The 22,400-nt window shown below is 22.5% G+C and overlaps 1 protein-coding gene across 2 annotated transcripts; it reads right to left on the bottom strand.

The window, feature by feature from the left end:
• LOC113558912 lies at positions 1-20,247 on the bottom strand. 2 transcript variants are annotated; one of them, XM_026964494.1, is made up of 5 exons: positions 20,144-20,247; positions 5,451-5,616; positions 1,046-1,159; positions 218-302; positions 63-144 (listed from the first exon to the last, which is right to left on the bottom strand). In XM_026964494.1, the coding sequence occupies exons 2-5, from the start codon at positions 5,590-5,592 to the stop codon at positions 63-65; spliced, it is 423 nt and encodes a 140-aa protein (XP_026820295.1). In that variant the 5' UTR covers positions 5,593-5,616; positions 20,144-20,247. The 2 variants fall into 2 exon arrangements, with proteins under 2 accessions (XP_026820296.1, XP_026820295.1); XM_026964495.1 differs by lacking the exon at positions 20,144-20,247 and having other exon boundaries at positions 1-144; positions 5,451-5,592.
• Between the last annotated feature and the right edge of the window lie 2,153 nt (positions 20,248-22,400).

Raw genomic sequence — 22,400 nt, 5'->3', positions numbered from 1 at the left:
TCAGATCAATTATTAAATGTATATATTTTAATCTAGGCTATTAAGGAAAATGACTAACAATTTTAAATGATTATGTCGTTGTCGGGCTTCATCTGAGTTTTATCATCGACATAATTCAGATTCGAGCATGCTGTAGGTTGGATCCTGTTTTAATAAAAAAATTGTTGTACCTACATTAATGAAACACATTTTACCAAAATTAATTAATTATATTTACCTTTTGCAACGAAGTAAATTAGGTAATCCTGTAAAATCACAATATATACCATAGGATGGCAAACAAAGTGTAAAATAGTAAGGATCTGAAAAAAATTAAATAAACCAAGTTTTAGTTTTAAAAATTATAGATTTCTTACAAATAATTGTGTATATTTGAGTATTTTTAAGTGTATTATTTCAAGATATTATTAATTTCTCTAGGTAAATAAATTTGAATTTCTGCACCCGTTAAGTGTTTTCTAAGAATTGAATAGTACAATTTTCGCGTTTGTATTTTTTTTTTTTTTTTATTATCATTTAAACAATTACAGTAAGAATAACATTGTGAGGTATTTTGTATTAAAGTTGTTTAATTTATAATTAAAAATATATTCAATACCAATCGAAACAATATAAAAAAGTTGTGAATTTCAAATGCTTAAAAAACATTAAATGACCTAGAAATCACTTTCAAAATTGAAAATCTAAACCATATATATAATATATAAAACCAAATACAAAAAATACGTTTATATTTTCTTAATAGTGTAAATTTAAAATTTTGTAAAATATTCAACTACTAAATATTTATATCGATATAAATAAAGTGAAATATGAATATTTTTCTTAAAAAATAATGATTTTTTTTTTAAGTTTAATATTCAAATTTTAACTAACGATTTGATGTTAGACTTATTTATGTGTATTTTTAATACGTTTTGAATTAAAATGAAGTAAAATAATTTTATATTTATAAATATTAGTTAGTAAATTTTTATATTTATTAGTATTATTTTATTGGTATAATAAATTGAGAAATACATACAAATGTATAAAAATATTTTACCTGTAATTGAGTTAGTACTTCGTTTACCATACCTTGATATGTAAAAACCTCTTTCTATCCTAGGTGGTACATTGTCCACTGATCGTGTTTTTACCATGGTAGTATACCGAATATCTTAAAATATCAAAATATCATTATAATAATAGATTCCATTTATTCTTGAAAAAGTAAACATATTATAAATAAGTATAATAATAAACTAAAAAGTTTAATAGGCATTAATATATATTACATTAATGTTAATTTTTTAATAATGATCAAATATTACTTTAGCTAACTATGTATAAAATACTAAAAATAATTCCAATTATATAAAAAATAAAAATGTTTTAATATATTTCTAATAGTGCAAGAGCGTATAGCCTTATATGTTGAAACTATTATGTTTATTCATCACATGTCATGTTTTTGTCACGCTTTTGCTTTTTTAGAAAATAAAAAGACTAAACGTAACTTTGTAAAAAAAAAAGGTATCTTAGGTGTTACTGATTAGATTAATGTGATTTTTTGATGTTTTAAAGCATTTTTAACTATTTTTTTCTACCAAATCTATTATTGTAATATAAACCAGCATGTTGGTATAAGTATACTATGGTCTGAATGTTAGATATTTTTAAATGTATAATATAATATACACGTCGACTGCTATTTTTATATCTTTAAATAATTAAATAAGTGATAGAAATACTTCAATTTGAGTGAAAAAGTATTAACCATTCTGAAAATAATGAATCATCACTGTACAGCATATAACATTCTACAACTTTTAAAACTGTATGAAATACATTTTTTAAATACATATTTTTCAGAGTTTTTTTGCAATTGCTAAGGGCATTCAGAGCACAGCCCCAATGACAAACGTATTTTGAACTACCATACCATTAAACTAAAAATAAAACTCAAAAACTTTAAAAACAAATCTTATTACAGCTATATATCCAATTTAAATACTGGATATAGCTATCTCCTGAAAGCTACTAAGAAATTACTTGACCATATTATTGTAGAAACTACGTCTTCACCCACCACTTCGTCGACCGATTATCTCCAAAATTATAGATGACAAGGAAAAATGCAATGTATTTTTTCTCACAGACACCTCATTTCGGTCTTTAGTCCTCAAAATATCTAATCTAACCCTTATATACTAAAAGTCAAAGAATAATATAAATATGTTTTCGTACTACATAATTTATACCAAACTTTGGATTACTGGGAAAAACGCAAATTTCCCGCTGTATTTTGGCAATATCGTAGCATATTATATACTATACAGGGTGTCCCGCGAGGATTTACCCATTGTGACATCTACTGAAATAATGGAGATATCATAATTCTGATTTTTTAATAAGATTCACAGGGACAAGAATTACAAATATTTCATGTTTTAATTTATTTTTATGTTTTGGTGAAAACGTATTTTTTTATTTAATTACTTAAAAAAAAAATTGAAGATAGCCATTTTGTAGAGTTTTTTTTTCTGGTATATTGACGTTTTAACATTTTAATTTCATAAATTTCCTGGTTTTTAATATTTTTTCTAGTTTCGAAAAAACTGCGAAATTATTATTATGTTTATGTCTTGCCAAAAAATGGGACAAGATAATAATATCAAAACATTAAATTAGGTATTTAAATTGTGGACTATGACATACTCAAATTACCAACAAACCGTAAAATATTAACTATTACGTATTTATACGTTGGCGGACAAAACACCTTTTTTTACTAAATTCAATGTAAATAAAATACATTATTATTATAATTATTATAATATAACAGTATTTAATACTAGGTATAACAAAAATGTACATATTGATATTTTGTACAATGGTTATTAACTTTATTTAAAAATTTAACAATGTTGAAGAAATAAAATATGACGTTTATTGCGAGCCACACTGAAACCCGTTCACCAGCCATATGAGCACGCTGGCCAGATGTTTGATACAATGATACTACTATTCCTGTGAATTTTATTAAATAATCAAAATTATGATATCTCTATTATTTCAGAAGATATCGCAATGGTAAATCCTCGCGGGACGTTCTGTATATAAAATATAAATAATTATGAAATAAATATTGTTGTAAAAGTATAATTAAATATGATTAAATACCCATAAATTATAATAATAAGGTAGGCAAGTGGATTCCGCTCTATTATACATTAGGTGTCGAATGGGTCACTGTTATAAGTGTGTTAAATTTGAATTCAATGATATATTATTGTATATTAAACACGATTCTGAACGGAGATGGTCAATCGCCTCTTTAAACATAAATATATTTCATGATATATTTATTCGATATACTTATACATAGCATTATATTAAACATGAAAGTAATTTAGAGTAACTTAAAATTTCGTATTACACAAAGTGTGTCGTACTACACATATGTTGGTCCTTACTAAAAGTGTAAACAGTTTCCTAGTCCTTTCAGGCCAAGGTAATTTCTAGTCCCTGTTCGCAAATCCAAGTTCTCAAAATCATATCATATTTCCAGTCAAAGATCGGATCAAATAGAACTTAATTAATTCCTATAGGTATAAGGTTTACCACAATACAATTATTACTAAACATTGTACATAATATGCTCGTACATATCTTGTAGTCGGAAAATAACTACCTGTTGTTTTCATATTGAGCTATTTTTTCTTTTTATTGGTTTTAATATTTAATTTATATGAGAATGTTATTTATGATTTTTGAATAGTAAATACTAAAAAGATAATGCAATGTCAACATGATGACCCGGCTCTGATTTATACAAGTGCAGATGGGGCACTTATTAGATGAAGCCATCAATTTCTGGGGGGCCCCGGGCTCTGTAAGTTGTAGAAAATTATTATTTTTTAATTAATTCCACAAAAATGTATTTTCTAAAATGTAATACCAACTTTCAATGTTCAGACTTTAGTATATTCTTATCATTAAATTTTCAGTTTAATTTTGGTTATTTTTGCTATTGCATTCCCCAGTGCTAATAAGTTACCATCACAAAATATTAAAATAATAACAATAGAAAATTGTTTGAACATCAGAAATATTTGATACCTAATAACTAATTTAAACTCTTTTATGATAAAATGTTATAAAAATAGAAATTATAGAAATTGGTCATTTTTTATTTAATTTTAATTATATAAAATAAATTGCTAAATTAATAAATTATTTTCCATTTTTATAATTTTATGGAAGACTGAAAATTAATTATTTTAATTTAAATTTATACAATAAAATCCTTAAGTATTTTTAATATTTTAATATAGTATAATTTTGTTATGTTATTTAATTAGTATTGTCTTTTCATTGTCCTTAATTTACTAGACCAAGTAACTAAATTGTATTTATAGTACATGAAATAATGTACAAATATTTTATGAGTTTTGAGATAGATATTTTGGTATTTAACACTTTTAACATATAAATATTTTTTTTATTATTAACATTTCCCCCCTCTCTATGTAGAATTTTTCTAGAACATTTTTTTGACTTGAGGGCCCCAAAAAAATTGTGCACTTGGCCCTAATTTTATTAAATCAGGCCCTGATGATAACATGTTAATTTTTGTATTTTAGATCAAATTTATTGGAATAGAGTACATTATTTATTAATAATAAAAAAATATTGTATTAAAATTGTCTTATTTTTAAACAAAATAAATTAAAACTGATTTTAAATGAGAAATATAGCATAGCATTCAATACAAAATCCTTATACATTTCTAATTTTATTCATTATCGATTGAACGCACGCTAAGAATACAATTCATAAATTCATCATAATTAACTATTATGTTTATACTTTAGCATTCGTCATAAAGGTATTTAGGAACCTATTGTAATGATCGCTTTTTTTATTTATTTAAACGACGTAGCACGCGTCTCTTTCGGCTTGAGGTTGCGACGTGAAAGTAGGTGTTTAAGAAATAGTAAACTTGTATTTTAACGTACAAATAGTTTTGACTATTTATTACTATGTAAAATAATAAAACAAATTTATATACCTTATTGCTATTTAAAAATTACTAAGTCTGGAAGTGACTATGCACTCGCGGTGATGGGGCTCTGCCAATGTCCACGACGAGCAATAGTTTTACATTCAAGGTGATACAAGTTGGGAACTTTGACTACCTTCTGGTTAACGCTACACTAATGCTCTATCCGTATTTATAAGGGTCCTATACTCCTATCAATGACGGATGGTTAGAACAGTCTAATCATTTGCCTTTATATGAATTGGTAAAAACATGTTGTTTCCACCTTTTGACCTAGGCTTTCTGTATTTTAGGTCGTGCACGTACACCATATGTTGATTTTTAATGCTTAGCTTATATATTATTATTTATTATAAATTATACTACTTTTATACCTATTTCTATATTAATTAACTGTTTATACCTGGTATATGATCACCGTGTCTTTTTCCAAAGCGGCCACCGGTCTGAAAGAACTTATCTGATGCTGTGGTGTTATCCGGCATTATTAACAACAATGTTGACCCAAGAATGCATAGTACCATTATTGTTATACTCGTCGTCATGTTATCAACGTAACTTAATTTTTTCTAAAAAAAAATAACATAAACAGTTATATTTTTACATAATATTCAAGCAAGTACCTATACATAACTATAGTTATAAGGATTTAATAACTATAGAATAGTGCATTTTAAAACCGTGAAATATTTCAAATAAAAATTAAATAAATTATTTTTTTTTATTTACATAAAAAAATTTACGTAGTTAATACCTACGAACATTTTATAATCACCCATTTAATTTATTCATTATAAGTTGAGCAACACGTAACGAATTCGAATTCCATAAATGCAAAATTCGCAATATATTATAGTCTTATACATGTAAGACGCAACAGGCTACACGCCCTTTTAGAGTACGTGTTAATACAATTAATATTCCAAAACAAAATCACTTAAAAATATATTTACAAAGAAAACAAAACAATGTTGTTAATCCAAGAAATTTCAAACTTTGTTGAAATTATAAAAGAATATTATCAATACATGTATAATTATGTATCACAAACAGTATTTTTAATCCAGAGCAAAGAGTAGGAGCTATTGGTTTAATAATGTCGTGTACTTGTTAAGTAGTAAAATAATTATAACAATTTGTACAGAAAATTTACAAAAATAACAGTTTTGGTAATAATATTATTTAAAAAATGTAAATTTGAAAAAGTTATTAACGGGTAGGTTAATACATCTCTATACATTTTATACATGCTTACAATGTAAATATATAATAAATATTTTTAAAATATTTTTATAATAAGCCTCTAAATAAGGTTAATGATAATTGAGGGTAAACTATTATTACAAAAATATTCATAGCCTGTATTATAGGTATGACAAGTACTTAAGTACCTAATATATGTTACCAAATGGTACATATTATGTTCCATTGACTAATTCCGTAAATTCAATGCATATCGCACGATAATATTGATTATTATTAATAAACAATCTCACCATATATTAAAACATTTTAACTTATAATTTATTGGCGCAGGTTACAATTTAATAAATAAATGTAACTATACAATGTATAAACTTAATAAGTCAAAAACTCATAACCGTAAACATTAGATATAGATATAGATTGCCTACTTATAACAACTAACCTTTTTAAAAAAAGTGCATTAACTTTATTCCATTTAAGTACTTACCTAAAAGTAATATTCTATTAACTAAATATTTAAATATATGGGCATGAATTGAAGTGGAAACAAAGGTAATGGCTTATTATAATTTAAAATATCTTATGTAAAAGATAGCAAATAGTCGTAAGTATAGAGACAGTAAGATACATACAGGTAAAAAAAAATTATTATGATTATCAAAGTAATACCCTATAGTTTACAATATGTATACGAGTAAAGTCTTAATCATTAGTTTTAGAAAATGTCATATAAGTATTATGTTCATCTTAAACCTATTTTAATATAATTAAAAACTTAAGTTAGTAAATATATTACTACTACCTATATCCGTTATACATATTAATATATTATAGTTTCTCTTGTTTATAAGTTAATCACTTTGAAGTTTAATTAGTTTTCATTAAATAAGTTGGTTTATAAAAAATAAACCTATTTATTTTTAAAGGAAAAAACTCGTTAAAAGACAAAAGTACACATGGTATTTGCTATATTATCCAATTGAAATCATGGTAACTAAGTATTAAATATTTTGGAAATTCAGTAATATACCTATAATAGATTGATAGCTATTACAGCTATTATTGGTAAATATTGATCAGTTAATCTCGATTCATAAAGCATTTTTACGTAATAATAATATCGATAAATGCTGATAAGTTAATAATAATGATATCACTGTTCTTTAAACTTAGCTCGGTAGGTGTAATCAGAAGATATATTATCAAATTAAATTATATTGCTGTGAATTTCTACATATTTTCACAGATTTTATTTATTTTTAAGAACTTAAAATTTTAATGACAAATTATATTTAGTATTGAAGTTTTTTTTTTAAATAAGTAAGAGCTAGAATACTTGTCAAAGTGGCAACATTATTATTAAAATCACTGAGACAAGTAGACAGCTTCTACATGAATTTTGTATATAACGAATTTACCACTAAAAAATAATAGAAATAATAAAAGTTAAATAATTAATTGTATTTTTTATTTCTATTAAATTCCGAGTGCGTTTGTAATGTGTCAAAAATTTTCAAACCAAAAGAATTGGTTAAATATTTAAATTCTTATAGTTTTAATAAAAAATTCTTATATTTACAACAAAACATTTAATTTGATCACAGATTTATTCTATTATGATTTAACATATTGTCGTTGTCGAATTGCATTAAATATTGGTTTTTAATTAAAGGAATATTAATAATTATGGTACGTAATATATAATATGTACGTAAAATTATTTAATATGGTTAATTACCATCAATAAATTAATTAATAATACTATACCCGTTGTTGCAACTGAGTGGATAATTTAAATTGAAGGCAAAGCCTTCAAATATTTATAGAAAATGACCAAATGATATTGAATATATAATTTTATTAAAGCAAAGTTAAGGCTAAAAAAGAGTATGCTGCAAAACCATTTTTAAGAGTTATCTTCATTATATTAGTAATAGGTATATTATAGTTTGAAATACATATTAAATTTATTGATTGTGAATCGAAAAAATCATACTTAAATAGAATTCATGCTTTTCAGTTTTCACACCGATGAGTATCCAACACGCAGTTATTTATATCCAACCAAACTCTTCGTAATTATATTGTTATGTAAACTATTTAAGAAGAAGCATAAATTTTCTTCTTTATACATGTTTTCATAGGCATCTTATAATCGTAATAATCCTCCAATAAATTATCTTTCCATCTTAACACTACCTTAGTACCATGGTGTGAAATTCTTCAGCAAACCCTCTATGAAGACTAAAAAGGATAACACTATCCACTATGTTTTGTTATACTAAAAATATTTATTAAAGTTTATTTTAATAATATAAATTAACTTAAATATAAAATATAATATAACAAAACCGTTAACCACAAAAAAAAAAATTCAAAGTTAGTGTCACTAATGGGTAGTTAAATAACTCCTTCATGGTGTACCTAACTACTAACTTATAAATAAATTTTGTACAAAATTTTTTATTTAAAAATGTTGTTCTTTTAAATACCCAATTAGGTATATGAACAATATTAATGTAAATTATATTTATTAATAACGAATTAATAAAGAAAAAATATAAAAGCTACTACAGCCGTCCCAAAAAATTGATGATATAGTTATGCATTTATTAATTTATCATTATCGTTATATTATCTGTCATGTATACATTTTAGAATTAATTTCTAAATAATAAGCTACAGTCACATTGTAAAAAAAAAAATTATGATAAAAACATTATAATTTATATTAATTCATTTATAGTAAATGAAATAGTTTGTTTTAATAAAGTATTATGGGGTTAGGGCCATCTCAATAACAATAAATTGAATAATATGGTAAAGAGCATAAAATCGTTGACCAAATTTTTATTATAAATAAATAATAATTGTTTTTTTTTCGTGGTGAAAATGGTAATGAATTTTTCTTTGTTAACCGCTTTACAAATTGTTCATATTCTTATAAAAATTATTTGTAATTATTTGTACGTTTTTCATAATTAAAAATACTGAAATTATAACATTAAACCATTGTAATACGATAAAAAACATTAAAAAAAACAAATTATTGAAATCAATTTTGAAAATTTTATGTATATGGCTAATTTATAGTAGATATAGTAAAAATATAGAAATGCATAGAAATCAACCTTGATCAATACTGCAGAATATGTCTAATATTTTTTTCTTTATGATATATAAAAGCTTTGAATATTATTTTTTCATCTTATATTAATATTAATATTAATAATATTGTTAACTAAAGCCTAAATTGTCAAAATTTTAATTTTGACAATTATAATTATTATATTAAATTTGTTTAAGGAACTGAATTTAAAAAATAGCTATATAATTTCCGACCATGTAATATTAGAATTTCTCAGTTGAGGTTGTCAGGCAACCCACTCACATCCCATTGAACGGTACTGTATGGCTATATAGGATATAAATGACTAGTTATAAAATATTTTGCATATATTTATAGTAAACTATTATATGCATATAACATTATTATTATTATTACCTGTTATAATTCAGGTTTTAATTTTGTTCAAAAGGATACAATGATACATATATTATGATATATTTACACCGTCCACTTTGATTATATAGCTGAAAAATAATTCGTGAACAGCATAAATTAAAGCGATAATCATCTTTTCAGTTAAATAATTGGATTTTCATTTATAAGACGTATACAACCCACATCGCTGGTTTCAAAGTCAATATTTTACAGACGATACGTGTCTAAAAACCATATCCAACTTTAAAAATCAAGTTCTTACATTTTCATTACACGTAGTGTTAAATCAATAATTAATATCATACTTATTATGTTTATTCACGTGACAATACTATAATATTATAGATGGTGTCATGTATCTGTTAGGTATAATGTAATAAATTTGATTATGTTTAAATCTACAAATTCAATCATTATTGAATGAGGTTGAGAGATTATTTTTTAAGATTCCAGTAAAATTTATGGAACACAATTCCATGTAAAAAAAATATACAATAGTAACTATATTAAAAGTAAATCAAAAGTTGAAGTAACTAATAATTAATATCAATATAGGTAGGTGCTTATTACTTTAACTACTAATACAATCAGTTGACTAATAAATTATATTATAAACAATAAAGGCATAGAACTTAATATGACGAGACTTACTTTATTTTACACAATAAACATTTATTAATTTAATTATTAATCAATCGACGCAACAACAAAATTGACTAAAAAAAGGTTACGAAATTTAGATTTTGGGGAATGGTTGACTATAAAATTATATATTGTTAGTACTGAATAATGTCAAAAATGTATTGGGCACCACTGCTTATGTATAATATAACTATAAAACATTTAATACATAATTTCATATTTCAAGTAATTAATCAGTTGGTAGTAGAACTCCAAAAAAAAAATGTTGGGTCGAAAACTAGATTTATTATAAATAGTGATCTCATTAAAGATACGAATACATCAACAAATAATAGCTCGAATTGTGACGATGAACCCAATAAGTCGATATTTTTGTAATACCTGTAGGGTTGTGACCTATTTTCTATTAAAAGATACAGTTCACAAAAAGCCTACCTATTATTAGGTGTACGGTGTCATCATAATTACAAGGATGTCGAGTTTATGCAAGAACAATCTCTCGAATGACAACAATTGAATAATGTAACGGTTTAAAGGCCGAAATATAATTTCATCTCAACAATCGAATGAAAATCTTAATATTCATGTTGATTTTAATTGAATATAAATGATTATTATGTAAAAGTTTAACAGAAGTGTTAAATTTGAATTCAATAATTAGTTATTGAGTTTGAAAAACGATTGAGAATAGAGATTTTAAGGAGAAATCGTTATTTTACATTTGAATATACAATATTGTCAAGATATAAACTTCAAACGCTCATAAAAAATGAACGAGGTTTTAGTCTGAATTTTTTCTAAAAATGTATTCTAGTATAATAAACTTATGAAAAATCTTGAAAACTTGTATTTTATTTTTAAGCCTTTGGTATTAATAGCAAACATCTTATGAATTCTAATTTACAGCAATAACTTTCAATTAGTGTGATATTAACAATGTTGTCATAAAAAAAAAAAATCGCGAGTACTTATGGATTTTTAATTATTAATTGTTGCTCTAAGAACAAATTATGAATAACCTTGTATTAAATATTCAAGTTTTTAACTTTCTATAAAAATTGTATAAAAACGTAGTTTCCCAAATACGCGGCCCTCCCTTCCAACTAGTCAATTTTAATCGTTAATTTCTTACATGTAGCTTTGTTTATTGTTTAATTTCATTAAATAATGTTTTATCCCTAACGGCTGTCTCTGTGGTCACCCTGGTTACTATTTAAATTTATTAATTAATTAAAAATGAGTTAATATTTAACAAAATGTTTTATTTTATGTGTACTATTGAAATTTTATAATTTTTCTTTGTATTATCAACTATAGTTTTGAATTTTTTTAAATAATCAAGTACTCACGAAGATATATACAAAATAAACTTTAATATAAAAACTAAATAAAGCAATTATTATAATATTTATAATATAATACATGTACGAATAAACAATAATACCTAATATATTGATAACCTATAAAATAAATAAGTCAAGTAGGTCATCTAAACATTAAAATCAAAATATTATTATAAAGTATAAATAATAATATATGTTTAATTTTAGATTTTAAGCGGAGCAATGAATGTACTAGTTTTGAAAAAAATTATATAAATCTTAATATAACTAAAATAAAATATATAAATAATAGTATCAATATAAATTTTACATAAATTATTTTATCAAAATGCTAAATAATCTCTAGTTGTAAGTACTAAAAATTATTATCTATTTATTCTATTTAAATGGAATATATTGTATACAGCAAATATTCCCCAATTTATAATTTTCTGTGAAATTTCTCGGTTTTCTTTTGTGCTGAACAAAAAAAAAAATAGCTATACAAATATAATAAAACTGTATCTATATTATATTATTGATAGTTTATATTACGTCACTTTAAAAATGATTGATGAAATCACGATATGTAATTTTTGTTTGTAAAGTTTTATTTTCTAGAACTTTTCTAGTTCATTTAGTTGTAATTTTTTTTTTTTTTTTATATTCAAAAATTAATCAATATATTATCGAGCTCGAGTTTACTTAAAGCTGTAACTGAAGGGAATCATTGGTTAATTATTTGCGTTGCCCTTTGTGATGGAATCGGTGTAGCTACCTTCACTCAAGTAAAAAAAAAGAGGTCTGATCAAATTAATCACATCCCGCAAATTATAACTACAAATTTCCTGAAATTAAGCTAATTGTACTAAGCTAAAGATATTGTAGTATATAGTATATGATAATATCTTGTTTTTAAATTATAATACTATTACTTTATTAAATACTGACGTTCATTTCAAACTAAAAAATATGTGATACAATACAAAAAAACTCTGTGAGCATTGTTGTTTATAATAATGATATAAAGTAGAATAATATTTATGATGTGTACAAATATCATATAGATCAATGGCCATTATAGGTATGTATGCCTAGAAATTAGAATACACTAAATTTTAATTAAAATTAAAATTAAACTAAGACTGTTTTCTTCTAATCCCTAAATTGGTTCTTACATTAACAAAACTAAATTATGAGACATTTTTATTTAATTGAATATTATCAACCTGTGTGGGGTTGCAATCTCTAAAGTTTTAAATTAATGTACAACACGAAAAAAAAGTTTTTTATTACTTATATTATTATAATAAATTCAATTTAGGTATTGTATTTTTTATTCTAAATATTTTTTTGTAAGATTTAATGCTGCGTAAAAAATTAAGAACGACTGGCTTAAGGTATATTTAAAAATAACATGTTTATAAATAAATATTAACTTTGAAAAATTTAATCATATAATGAATTTTAGTGTATTTTGAAAATATTACTTCAATTTTTAACTTTTAGAGTGGTTTCCAGAAAATTATATCTACTTTGAAGGGTTAAAAATAATGAAGTGGGAAAAATTGGGCAGTCAGCAACGGTTACGTTATACATTTGTACAGCAGGTATAGAATGTAGTAATTTCATCATCGAGTAGATTATCGTTATAGATAAATTAAGTTTTAATTCAATAATAAATTATTGCATATAAAATATAATACTTATGAATAATATTTTATATTTTTGAATGACAACAAGATAACTAAATTTAAACAATAATATATTAATATATAAATATATTTTACATAAAACATCTATTATAATAAATCCTACTTAAACATTTCAAGATGTTTGGAATTCACTAAGAACTACTCATGAAATATCTTACATAAATATTTAATCATCAGCTATTAAAATTAAAAATATTATACATTTTTAACAATAAAATGAATTTAAAATTTTCTTGATTTAAAAAAAAAAAAAAATTAAACTTTAAAAGCATATAACAAAAACCGTTACTACGTATTTTTAAGATTTTTTATAAGAAAAAATTATTAAGAGCCTTACATTAGATAATCAAACTAATACTTATTGTGGAGTAAGTAGTATCTGCAGTTATTCGTTTATTAATTAAAAAAAAAATAACAAAATCTAAAACTCGCTGTTTTTGCGTTAAAATTCTGTTTAGAAATTCAATATTGAAGTATTTTTTAGTGCTTCTAAAAGCAAAGACAGATAAAATAAACCAAAAATACATAGATAAAAACAAAGGAATAATTGTAATATCAATAATTGATTAATCGGGCTCCGTTCTGAATCTAAAAATCTACAGAATTTTTTTTAATTTATAGAAAAAAATAAAAACGTAAAACTAGTACAAGAGTAAATCAATTTCAGTTTATTGCTGTAATTTAAAAGAATACATAACTATAGATACTTAAAATACTTGAAATTTTCGCAAAATACAGTCGAGTCATAATAACTTGAATTTTTTTTTTTTATTCCCCTAAAGATATAAATTATTGAGTTAGATATCTTGAATAATACATATCTCGAACCGAGTTTATCTTTCTTTAACTTCAACTTACCACAACTTGACTGTATTTATATTAACATCTTTTAGTATAAATATTTTGTAATATAATCACTATTATAAATCATTTACAATTTTGAACTTTTTTTAATATTTTTTCAATTTATGTATGATAATATTATACCAATACAATTTTTATTTAGAAGTACATGAATTCTATAACCTAATTTGCAAATTAATTTTTAGTTTAAAATTCATACAATTTTTAATTTTAATATTTGAAATTTGAAAATGTAATCATAGTTACATAGTGAAAATACATACGCAGTTTTTTTTTTAATGTTATTTTAATTTAAATTCATATTTTGTAGAAACTGCATATCTATTTAAACAAAAAATAACAATTTCAATTAATTTGAGGTAAGTATTTCAAAAAATATTATTCATAGGGACTTGAAACGTTTTGTTATTATTTATTTAATTTAATATTAACTATTTAACTTTCGAAATATTTAAATTAGTTGTATATATTGTATTTTATTAAATAATTTATACTACATACCATTACACGCTTCATCTGCAGTATCTAATATCGTATTAATATTTAAGTTATTAACTGCTATATATTATTAATATTATAATATATTAATATGTAGGTATCAGATTTGTACAACGACGAGACTCACCCCTTATTTGTTTCTTCTTAATATTATTTTAGTCAACTGTCTTTGAATTTGTTTATAATTAGATCGATTCTTTTACACATTACTCATAAGTCATAATACTCATGATTAGGGCTGGAATTTTAATGTCTTTAAAAATCAAAAAAATGCAAAAATGACTTTTTTTTTGTCAAAAAATGTATAAATAATGCAAAATAAAATTTATTATTCCAACTTAAAGATACCTAAAACATATTTGTAACCAAATGAGCATCCTACAGAAAGCTTCAGAAAAAAATGCAAAGTGCATCGAAATCCCAGCCTTACTCATGATAGATTCGTATAATAGTTTTAATGTAAATAGACAATAGAGTTATATTTCAAAATATTTATAAGCATTATTTTGTATATATATTATATAATAACAAACTACTCTGTAATTTTTCCTTGTTTTTATAAAATAAATACCATTTCTTTAAAACATTTAAATCCAAAAAATAATGTTATGCCTATGGTAATATTATTGAAATGCATTTTGAAATTATCAGTTCGCATAGTTTATAAGTTTATGAAACATAAAAATATATGAACTACAGTTAAACGAAATTTAATTATGTAATATTGATATAAAAGTCACAAATAACACAATCGTACTAAAATTGAAAACTAATTTATTTTTTTAAATAAACATTTCCACTATTACGAGCATATTACGTTTGGCTATAGCTAAATATAGTATAGTAAATTTGAATATGATAAAAGTTTCTTTTGGTACCATTTAATTATAGATATTACTGTATTAGGTAGATACATACCTAAGTTTGAAGGTGTGTTATAGCTTATAAAGAAAAAAACGAATTCTATACATAAGTTATGCGTATAATTGAATTTCTATGCTCAATTTAATTTTTTTCGAAAATCTTTAAATATTTTCATAATAAATATAGGTATTCTAGAATAATTTGTCTAAGTTAAAAGAAGGGAGGTAATTGGAATATAAAGCCATACATTTTTTATTTAATTGTAAATCTGAAATTCTTCAAACTAAAAGAAGAAATATTTTTATAAGATATTTTACTGGATTATTTTATGACATTTAGAGAACTTTAAAAAAAATAAAAAACTATGTTTTTTTTATTAAGTTAATATTTTTATCACACGCAATTATTGTATTACCTTTTTAATTATCTTATCTGCTTAATATTAAAATAATTAAAATATTAACTTAAACGTATTTTAGTATATTATTATAAAAGTACACAAAGCTTCACCGTGTTAATTGAATAATAACTCTAGTTATCAATAAATTAATTTTTAATAAAAAAAAAAAAAAAAATTATTCGAAATTACTTTTTGATTATTTATAATAAATAGGTAAAATTATAGTTCTAAAAAACTATATGAAATTAAATTAATCATTTCATTGATGAAAATAAATACAGCCTGTGGCCTGTGTGTATTCAATACAGTATTAGTCTCTAAAAGAATTTATAAAATGTTTATTATATATTACTGAAGTCCATTATTATTGTTATAAAACTTTTATTTCACTACTGTAGAATGAATCAAATCTATTTATTATTTTAAATATTTACAATTATAAAATTGGTTTAATACCAATATAAATATTGGTATTAAAATTTACGAAAATAAGCACTAAGTATTAAATAATACTTTAATTTATAACAATGACAATTCTATTCACTGGTATTTTTTTTTTTTTTTTGTAAATTGATAATATAAATTTATCACATAGCAAGAATTTTCCTTTTTTTTTATGTTTTGTTGGGATAATGAATCTAAAAACAATCTTAATTTAGATCTATAATAACTAACTACATTTGTGTGTATAATTATCTTATGTAGATACCACACCTATATAAATAACTTAATTATGTATAGACATTGAAATGGATTAATATAAATTAAGCATTTTTTATCAAATTAAATACCTATATGTATTTTTAAGACGTGTGATACCTAACCTTAATGTCACTTGTATAACATTATTAGACTTTTTTTAAAGTTTGAATAGTTATTGTTTTAGTTTATTATAAATTAAATAAATAATTTTTTTTTTAGAAATTTAGAGTTTATTTATTATATTTAATTCAATATTAAGAAAAAAAATATTGCATACAATTATAAAAATAATTTTTGTTTTAGATTATGTATATATGAAAAGAATTATATTATTATTAAAATTCAACTAACAAGTTATCATCACTTAAAAATTTTCTTTAATTGCGACCTATTAAAATAAATTATGATATACGTATAGCACTATTAGTCTGAATTAAAAAATCAAAAGATATAGATTTATAGAATTATTTATTTTTTCAAAGCGTGTTTTAATAAAATTATGTATCTCATACGAAATATGAATAAGTTGTATAAAAGTAAGTATTCAATATGAATACAACTAGCTTATTAGTTAAAGCATAATTTTGCACCCACTCAATAGACGCATAGACCCTTGTAAATTATTTCTATTCCCGCTAATAGCATATCTTTAGAGCTTGATATTTGGTAATAAATGATTCAAATCTCAAGCTATCATGTTATTTATAAGGTAAACAAGTTTCCGGTTACAGTTTCTTTTAGACTATCATAATAAATAAAGGGTTGAATTTAATCTTTTGTTGTGTTCTTTAATACACGAACGTATTTTTTAGAAATAATAATATAGGTATTATAATGTTTATGTATTAAAAAATTGTATACCAATACATATAATTATCTCATTGTAAAATATAAATACATAAAATACCAACACCATACACTTTTTATTAAACTATGTTACCTAAATAATAGCGTATAATATAACATATAATTTATACAATTTGTATTTTATAATTATGACAAAACCTTAAATGCAGTATGAATTCATTGAGCTTTAAATAATTGAGATACGCGAACAACCACATTTTATATTCATAATATGTTATGGATTATTTCAAAACGATTGTTGTATTTGTACTTGCAGAAATAATAAGTTCAAAAACATTTAATAATAGACAACAATGACGTTAACAATTAATAATGTAAACACCGTAGAACGTAAGCATATTATAACAATAATTTTACTTTCATTAAAACGACAATAATAATTTGTTATAGCGATTAAATTAATATCAATATTAACAATAAATTCATAGTTTCATTAATTTTTTTTTTTTTAATTGAACATAAAAAATGTTTTAATAGTATTCTACGTTATTGGGAGATTATTACAAAAATATTTTTTATAAAAATATACCATTTACACTTTATAATGACTAAATGACTAATGATGTTGATTAATCATGAAAAATTATTTTATTTATTGTATCTTTATCATTTATTGAATATTGTTATTAATATACTAATAAAATTATAGCGATTAAAATGGCTTTACAAGCCTACTAATAAATCCTATCATAACAAGCCTATGAACGTGTCCATATCTGTAATCTGTTTTACAGTCTAACACTTCAACAATCCCTAACCAATCCCTGTTCTCTCGATGTTAATCTATATTTATTGACAAAATGGAAATTCAAATTTACCACATTGTACTTAAATTATCATCATCACTTTAACTACACGAGGGAACCGACATTTGTTTTTTTTTTATTATTGTTTAATATTATTTTAACAGTTTAATAAAATTATTTTATAAAGTTAATTATTTTCTTTATATTTTTACTCTTAATTAAACAAATTCACATAAATTGACTAATGTAATATTTTGGTTAACTTAAAAAATGGATATTGTATACTTGATAATTAAAAAAATTATTTTTATTTAATCATATTTTTATTGGAGCATTATAATTGTGTCTATTTAGGTAACGTATAATGGATATTTTTATAATAAATCATAATATATCAATACTATGAAAAATAATTTAATTTTTTTTTATTGTGATCAGAACAAAATTGATGTATAATTTTTTTGTATTGTGATTATATTACAATATATTTTATAGCTGTATACAACATCTACTATTTGTCTTTCAAATTAATATGTTATGTTAAAAAACCTTTTATTACAACATTGACTATTTAAATTGATTTTTTTTATATTTCAGTTTATTGAGTCCAACACTCTAACAATATAATATAAAGTTTAAAATTACATTCAATTTATTTTGTTAAAAAAATTAGTTTTTAAAATAAAACATATTAATTATTTGTCTTATGTTGCAATTTTATAAGTAATGGGATAAAAAAAACCCCCCTTAGTTTTATATGGGCGATTTGTAAGCAATGTAAATTAAATTAATCTAATATTCTCTAACTGTAAATAATAATTAAAAAAGTTATTACAGTCAAAACTATAAAAAAGATTATTATAACATAATATTATGATAAAATCGTATAACTAGATGCTTGTTTTCTTTCTGCTTAATTTTCATATTTAATTATATTTATCGTTTTGATTGAACTACTTAGGACTTATTCGACAGTTTTTTTCTAGTTGATGCATAATCATAAAATTATTATTTTAGAACTAAATAGCACATAATTCCCTTTCTCTTTCTACTTTATAAGTGTTTTATATTATTTGTAAAGTAAATATGTATTACTATTTTTAAATAATCAAAAGATAACAATTTATATAGTTTTTATTATTGTGACTAATACTCGTACTAGTTTTTATTGCAATTTTAAAAACTTCTATACATTTTTATTTGAACATTAGAAATTGTTAGTTTTAATGATTTTTATTTTATTTTAATGATCGTATTTATATTGTTCTTGTCATTATTAAGTGCCTATTACAAACTATACCTATATTAATATTATAATACATTTTTAGAAATACTTATTTATAATATTATTTATGTATACACTTTTTAATATATAAAAAGTTAAATACCTTACATTCTACCTACATAATTAATTTATCCTAATAATGCCTATATTAATAATTTATATATATATTATACTATAATAAATTGCATTATTATAGTATTATAATATAGTTACCTCTGTCATAATTTTTAGTTATAGATTTAAAATATGTAAATCTAAAATTTAAATCTATAATACTTGACATAGAAAAATATATAATTTATTATGTGCACAATAATATTATTATCGTTTGTATTATTTCTCACCTTAAATAATATTAATTTCAAAATATACAACAATTATATTAACAAAGAGAAAATATAATAGATTACACAGAACAAAATAAAAACAAATATTTTTTAAAAATAATAAAATATTAAAATACTTATGCAGTGTACTTACTATTCAGAAGGGACGGTATGTAGTGATGGCCAAGTACAGAATAGGACACTAGCGGCACTATGTGAAGCGTTTTATATGCACCACTGGCCCCTGCGCCATGGAAGAGACTTTGTAAATTCGTGTTCTCTCCCTCACACCCACTGACACACCCATCTCACCCCGCATAAAATCTTATGATTCATTTGCATGTATCTATATTACATACGCTTTATTTTAATCCATAAGTTTCAAAAAAATATATAATGTTATAGTTTATTAATTAATTTATTTGTTTGTTCTTTATTCTTGCACTTTCTAAAACAATCAATTGAATGCCAATTACGGTGAAAATAGAATACCATATATATTGCGTGTATATATGGTCGACTATCGTGTTCTATACATGGTAAATAAACAACCCAAGTTCTGCTTTCTAGTCATCGCATCTATAGCTATTTTAATTTCTATTGTAGGTATTTATCTCTATTGGATTCTTGCAGTATTTTAATCTATAGACCATTAGTTTGTTAGAAAATAATGCTTGTTAATAATACTTTTTTTTTTTAAATTATAGAAAGATAGTTCTTGTACACTAATGTATTTCGTCTAACTTTTATAATGATGGATACCTAAACGTAGTTTTTTGATCTTATGTGTTAAATTATAACAGTTATAATTGTATACGTATTTATATGGTACAAATCATTAAGAGTTCGAAGATATTTGGAAACTAATAATCTGGATAATTATTTATGTATGAAATACGCACCTTTAACTTAAGTAGTCGTTCAAAGGTCATTTTAAATGTATAAGAATATTTTAAGTCGGAACCGTCTACATTTTTCTGAAGATAGATTGCCAATATATATAAAGAGGTACCTATATATACTTAATTTCACATTTAATTGGTAGACACATAATAAATTGATAAGTAGGTAAATTTTAGACACAGTTTTTTTTCACAGGTTTTTTAATTGGAAACTTAATACAGTTTAATTACTTTTTTAAAATAAGAAAAACTTTTTTCACATTTTAAGTGCTTTTTCTATTATTTATATTACCTCAAATTCCGAACCCTATACTTTAGTAATAAAGATAATAATAGTACATTATTTATTTAATGTTTAAAGTCTGAAATATTTCACAAAAATGTTAAATTTTACAAATATTGATGATATTATAAAATTAAATGAAAATGAAATAAAGATTTTAATTCTATTGTAGTAAATATTCTATATTTCTGTATGATATTGTATCATTTAAACATTTTTGTAAGTTTTTTTTTGTCAATTCAAGTAACTTTAAATACTTCACATTTTATATTTTATGAAATTTTCAAATACTCCATTTATATTATTTAAATGAAAAATTACATATCATGTATTTTTACTAGGTACAATACGGAAAATAAGATAATCATTTATCATAATATACTATTTCAATTTTAAATTCTAAGCGAAGTCGGTTTTTTTTAATACTCCAAAGCTTAATAAGAATTATCCAAAACATAGTGAAATTTACTGCGTATTTTTTACTAAGTAGCTATGCTTTACATAATATGTAACAAATTTTACATAAATATTCAAACATTTAGCGTACCCGTTACTATAACTAATTCGATTTTAATTATTTTTTTTTTGAAATGTACCTACTATAATTATATAAACATACAAGTGCATTTTTGAGAATAGTAATTATATAAATTATCGTTAATTATATTTTATATATATATATATATATATATATATATATAAGTGAAATGATTTTCTTAAAAATGAAACTAGATTACAAAGAATTTTAAAATATAATATTTCTTGCCAGATTTAATTTATAATATTTCCAGATTGAATGATCTACAAATTTAATAGACAATTAATACTATATAATATGTAATTGTTAAAAACTAAAGCAAGGACTCTCGGGCATGTGCGTATTTTTTCTTGTTAACTTAATTGTATACTCAGTAAGCACACAATTCATTTTACAACGTTCGTGATCAAATAATCAAAGTTTTAAGTGCATATTTTGATAGTTTATAAACTATAAATATTTTTCAAAAATCAAGGTCAAAGTCATATTAAACTGTATCTAAAGACGATAGAAAATAATTTATATCTTAATGGTCAGTGAGCTGATTATTTTAGATCTATATTGGGTGTATTATTGTTTTTTATAGGTACATATAAAAACATAGACAATTGAAAAAAATGAAATAATTAAAATAAAGAAAAATGTAATTTTTTAAATGTAATATGGGTGAACAATTTTGTTTTAGGGC

Source organism: Rhopalosiphum maidis, chromosome 3 (genome assembly GCF_003676215.2).
Source record: "Rhopalosiphum maidis isolate BTI-1 chromosome 3, ASM367621v3, whole genome shotgun sequence".
Taxonomy (NCBI): Eukaryota; Metazoa; Arthropoda; class Insecta; order Hemiptera; family Aphididae; genus Rhopalosiphum; species Rhopalosiphum maidis.
The sequence above is the reverse complement of the archived record's forward strand: the minus strand, read 5'-3'. Positions and strand labels throughout refer to the sequence as shown.

What these genes read in the sequence shown, in the direction of transcription:
- LOC113558912 (XM_026964494.1), bottom strand. Translation starts at nt 5,592, where the DNA reads ATGACGACGAGTATAACAATAATGGTACTATGCATTCTTGGGTCAACA. An exon ending in ACACGGTGATCATATACCAG is followed by an intron (nt 1,160 to 5,450) that starts GTATAAACAGTT and finishes TGATATTTTAAG; the next exon opens with ATATTCGGTATACTACCATG. An exon ending in AAGTACTAACTCAATTACAG is followed by an intron (nt 303 to 1,045) that starts GTAAAATATTTT and finishes AATTTTTTTCAG; the next exon opens with ATCCTTACTATTTTACACTT.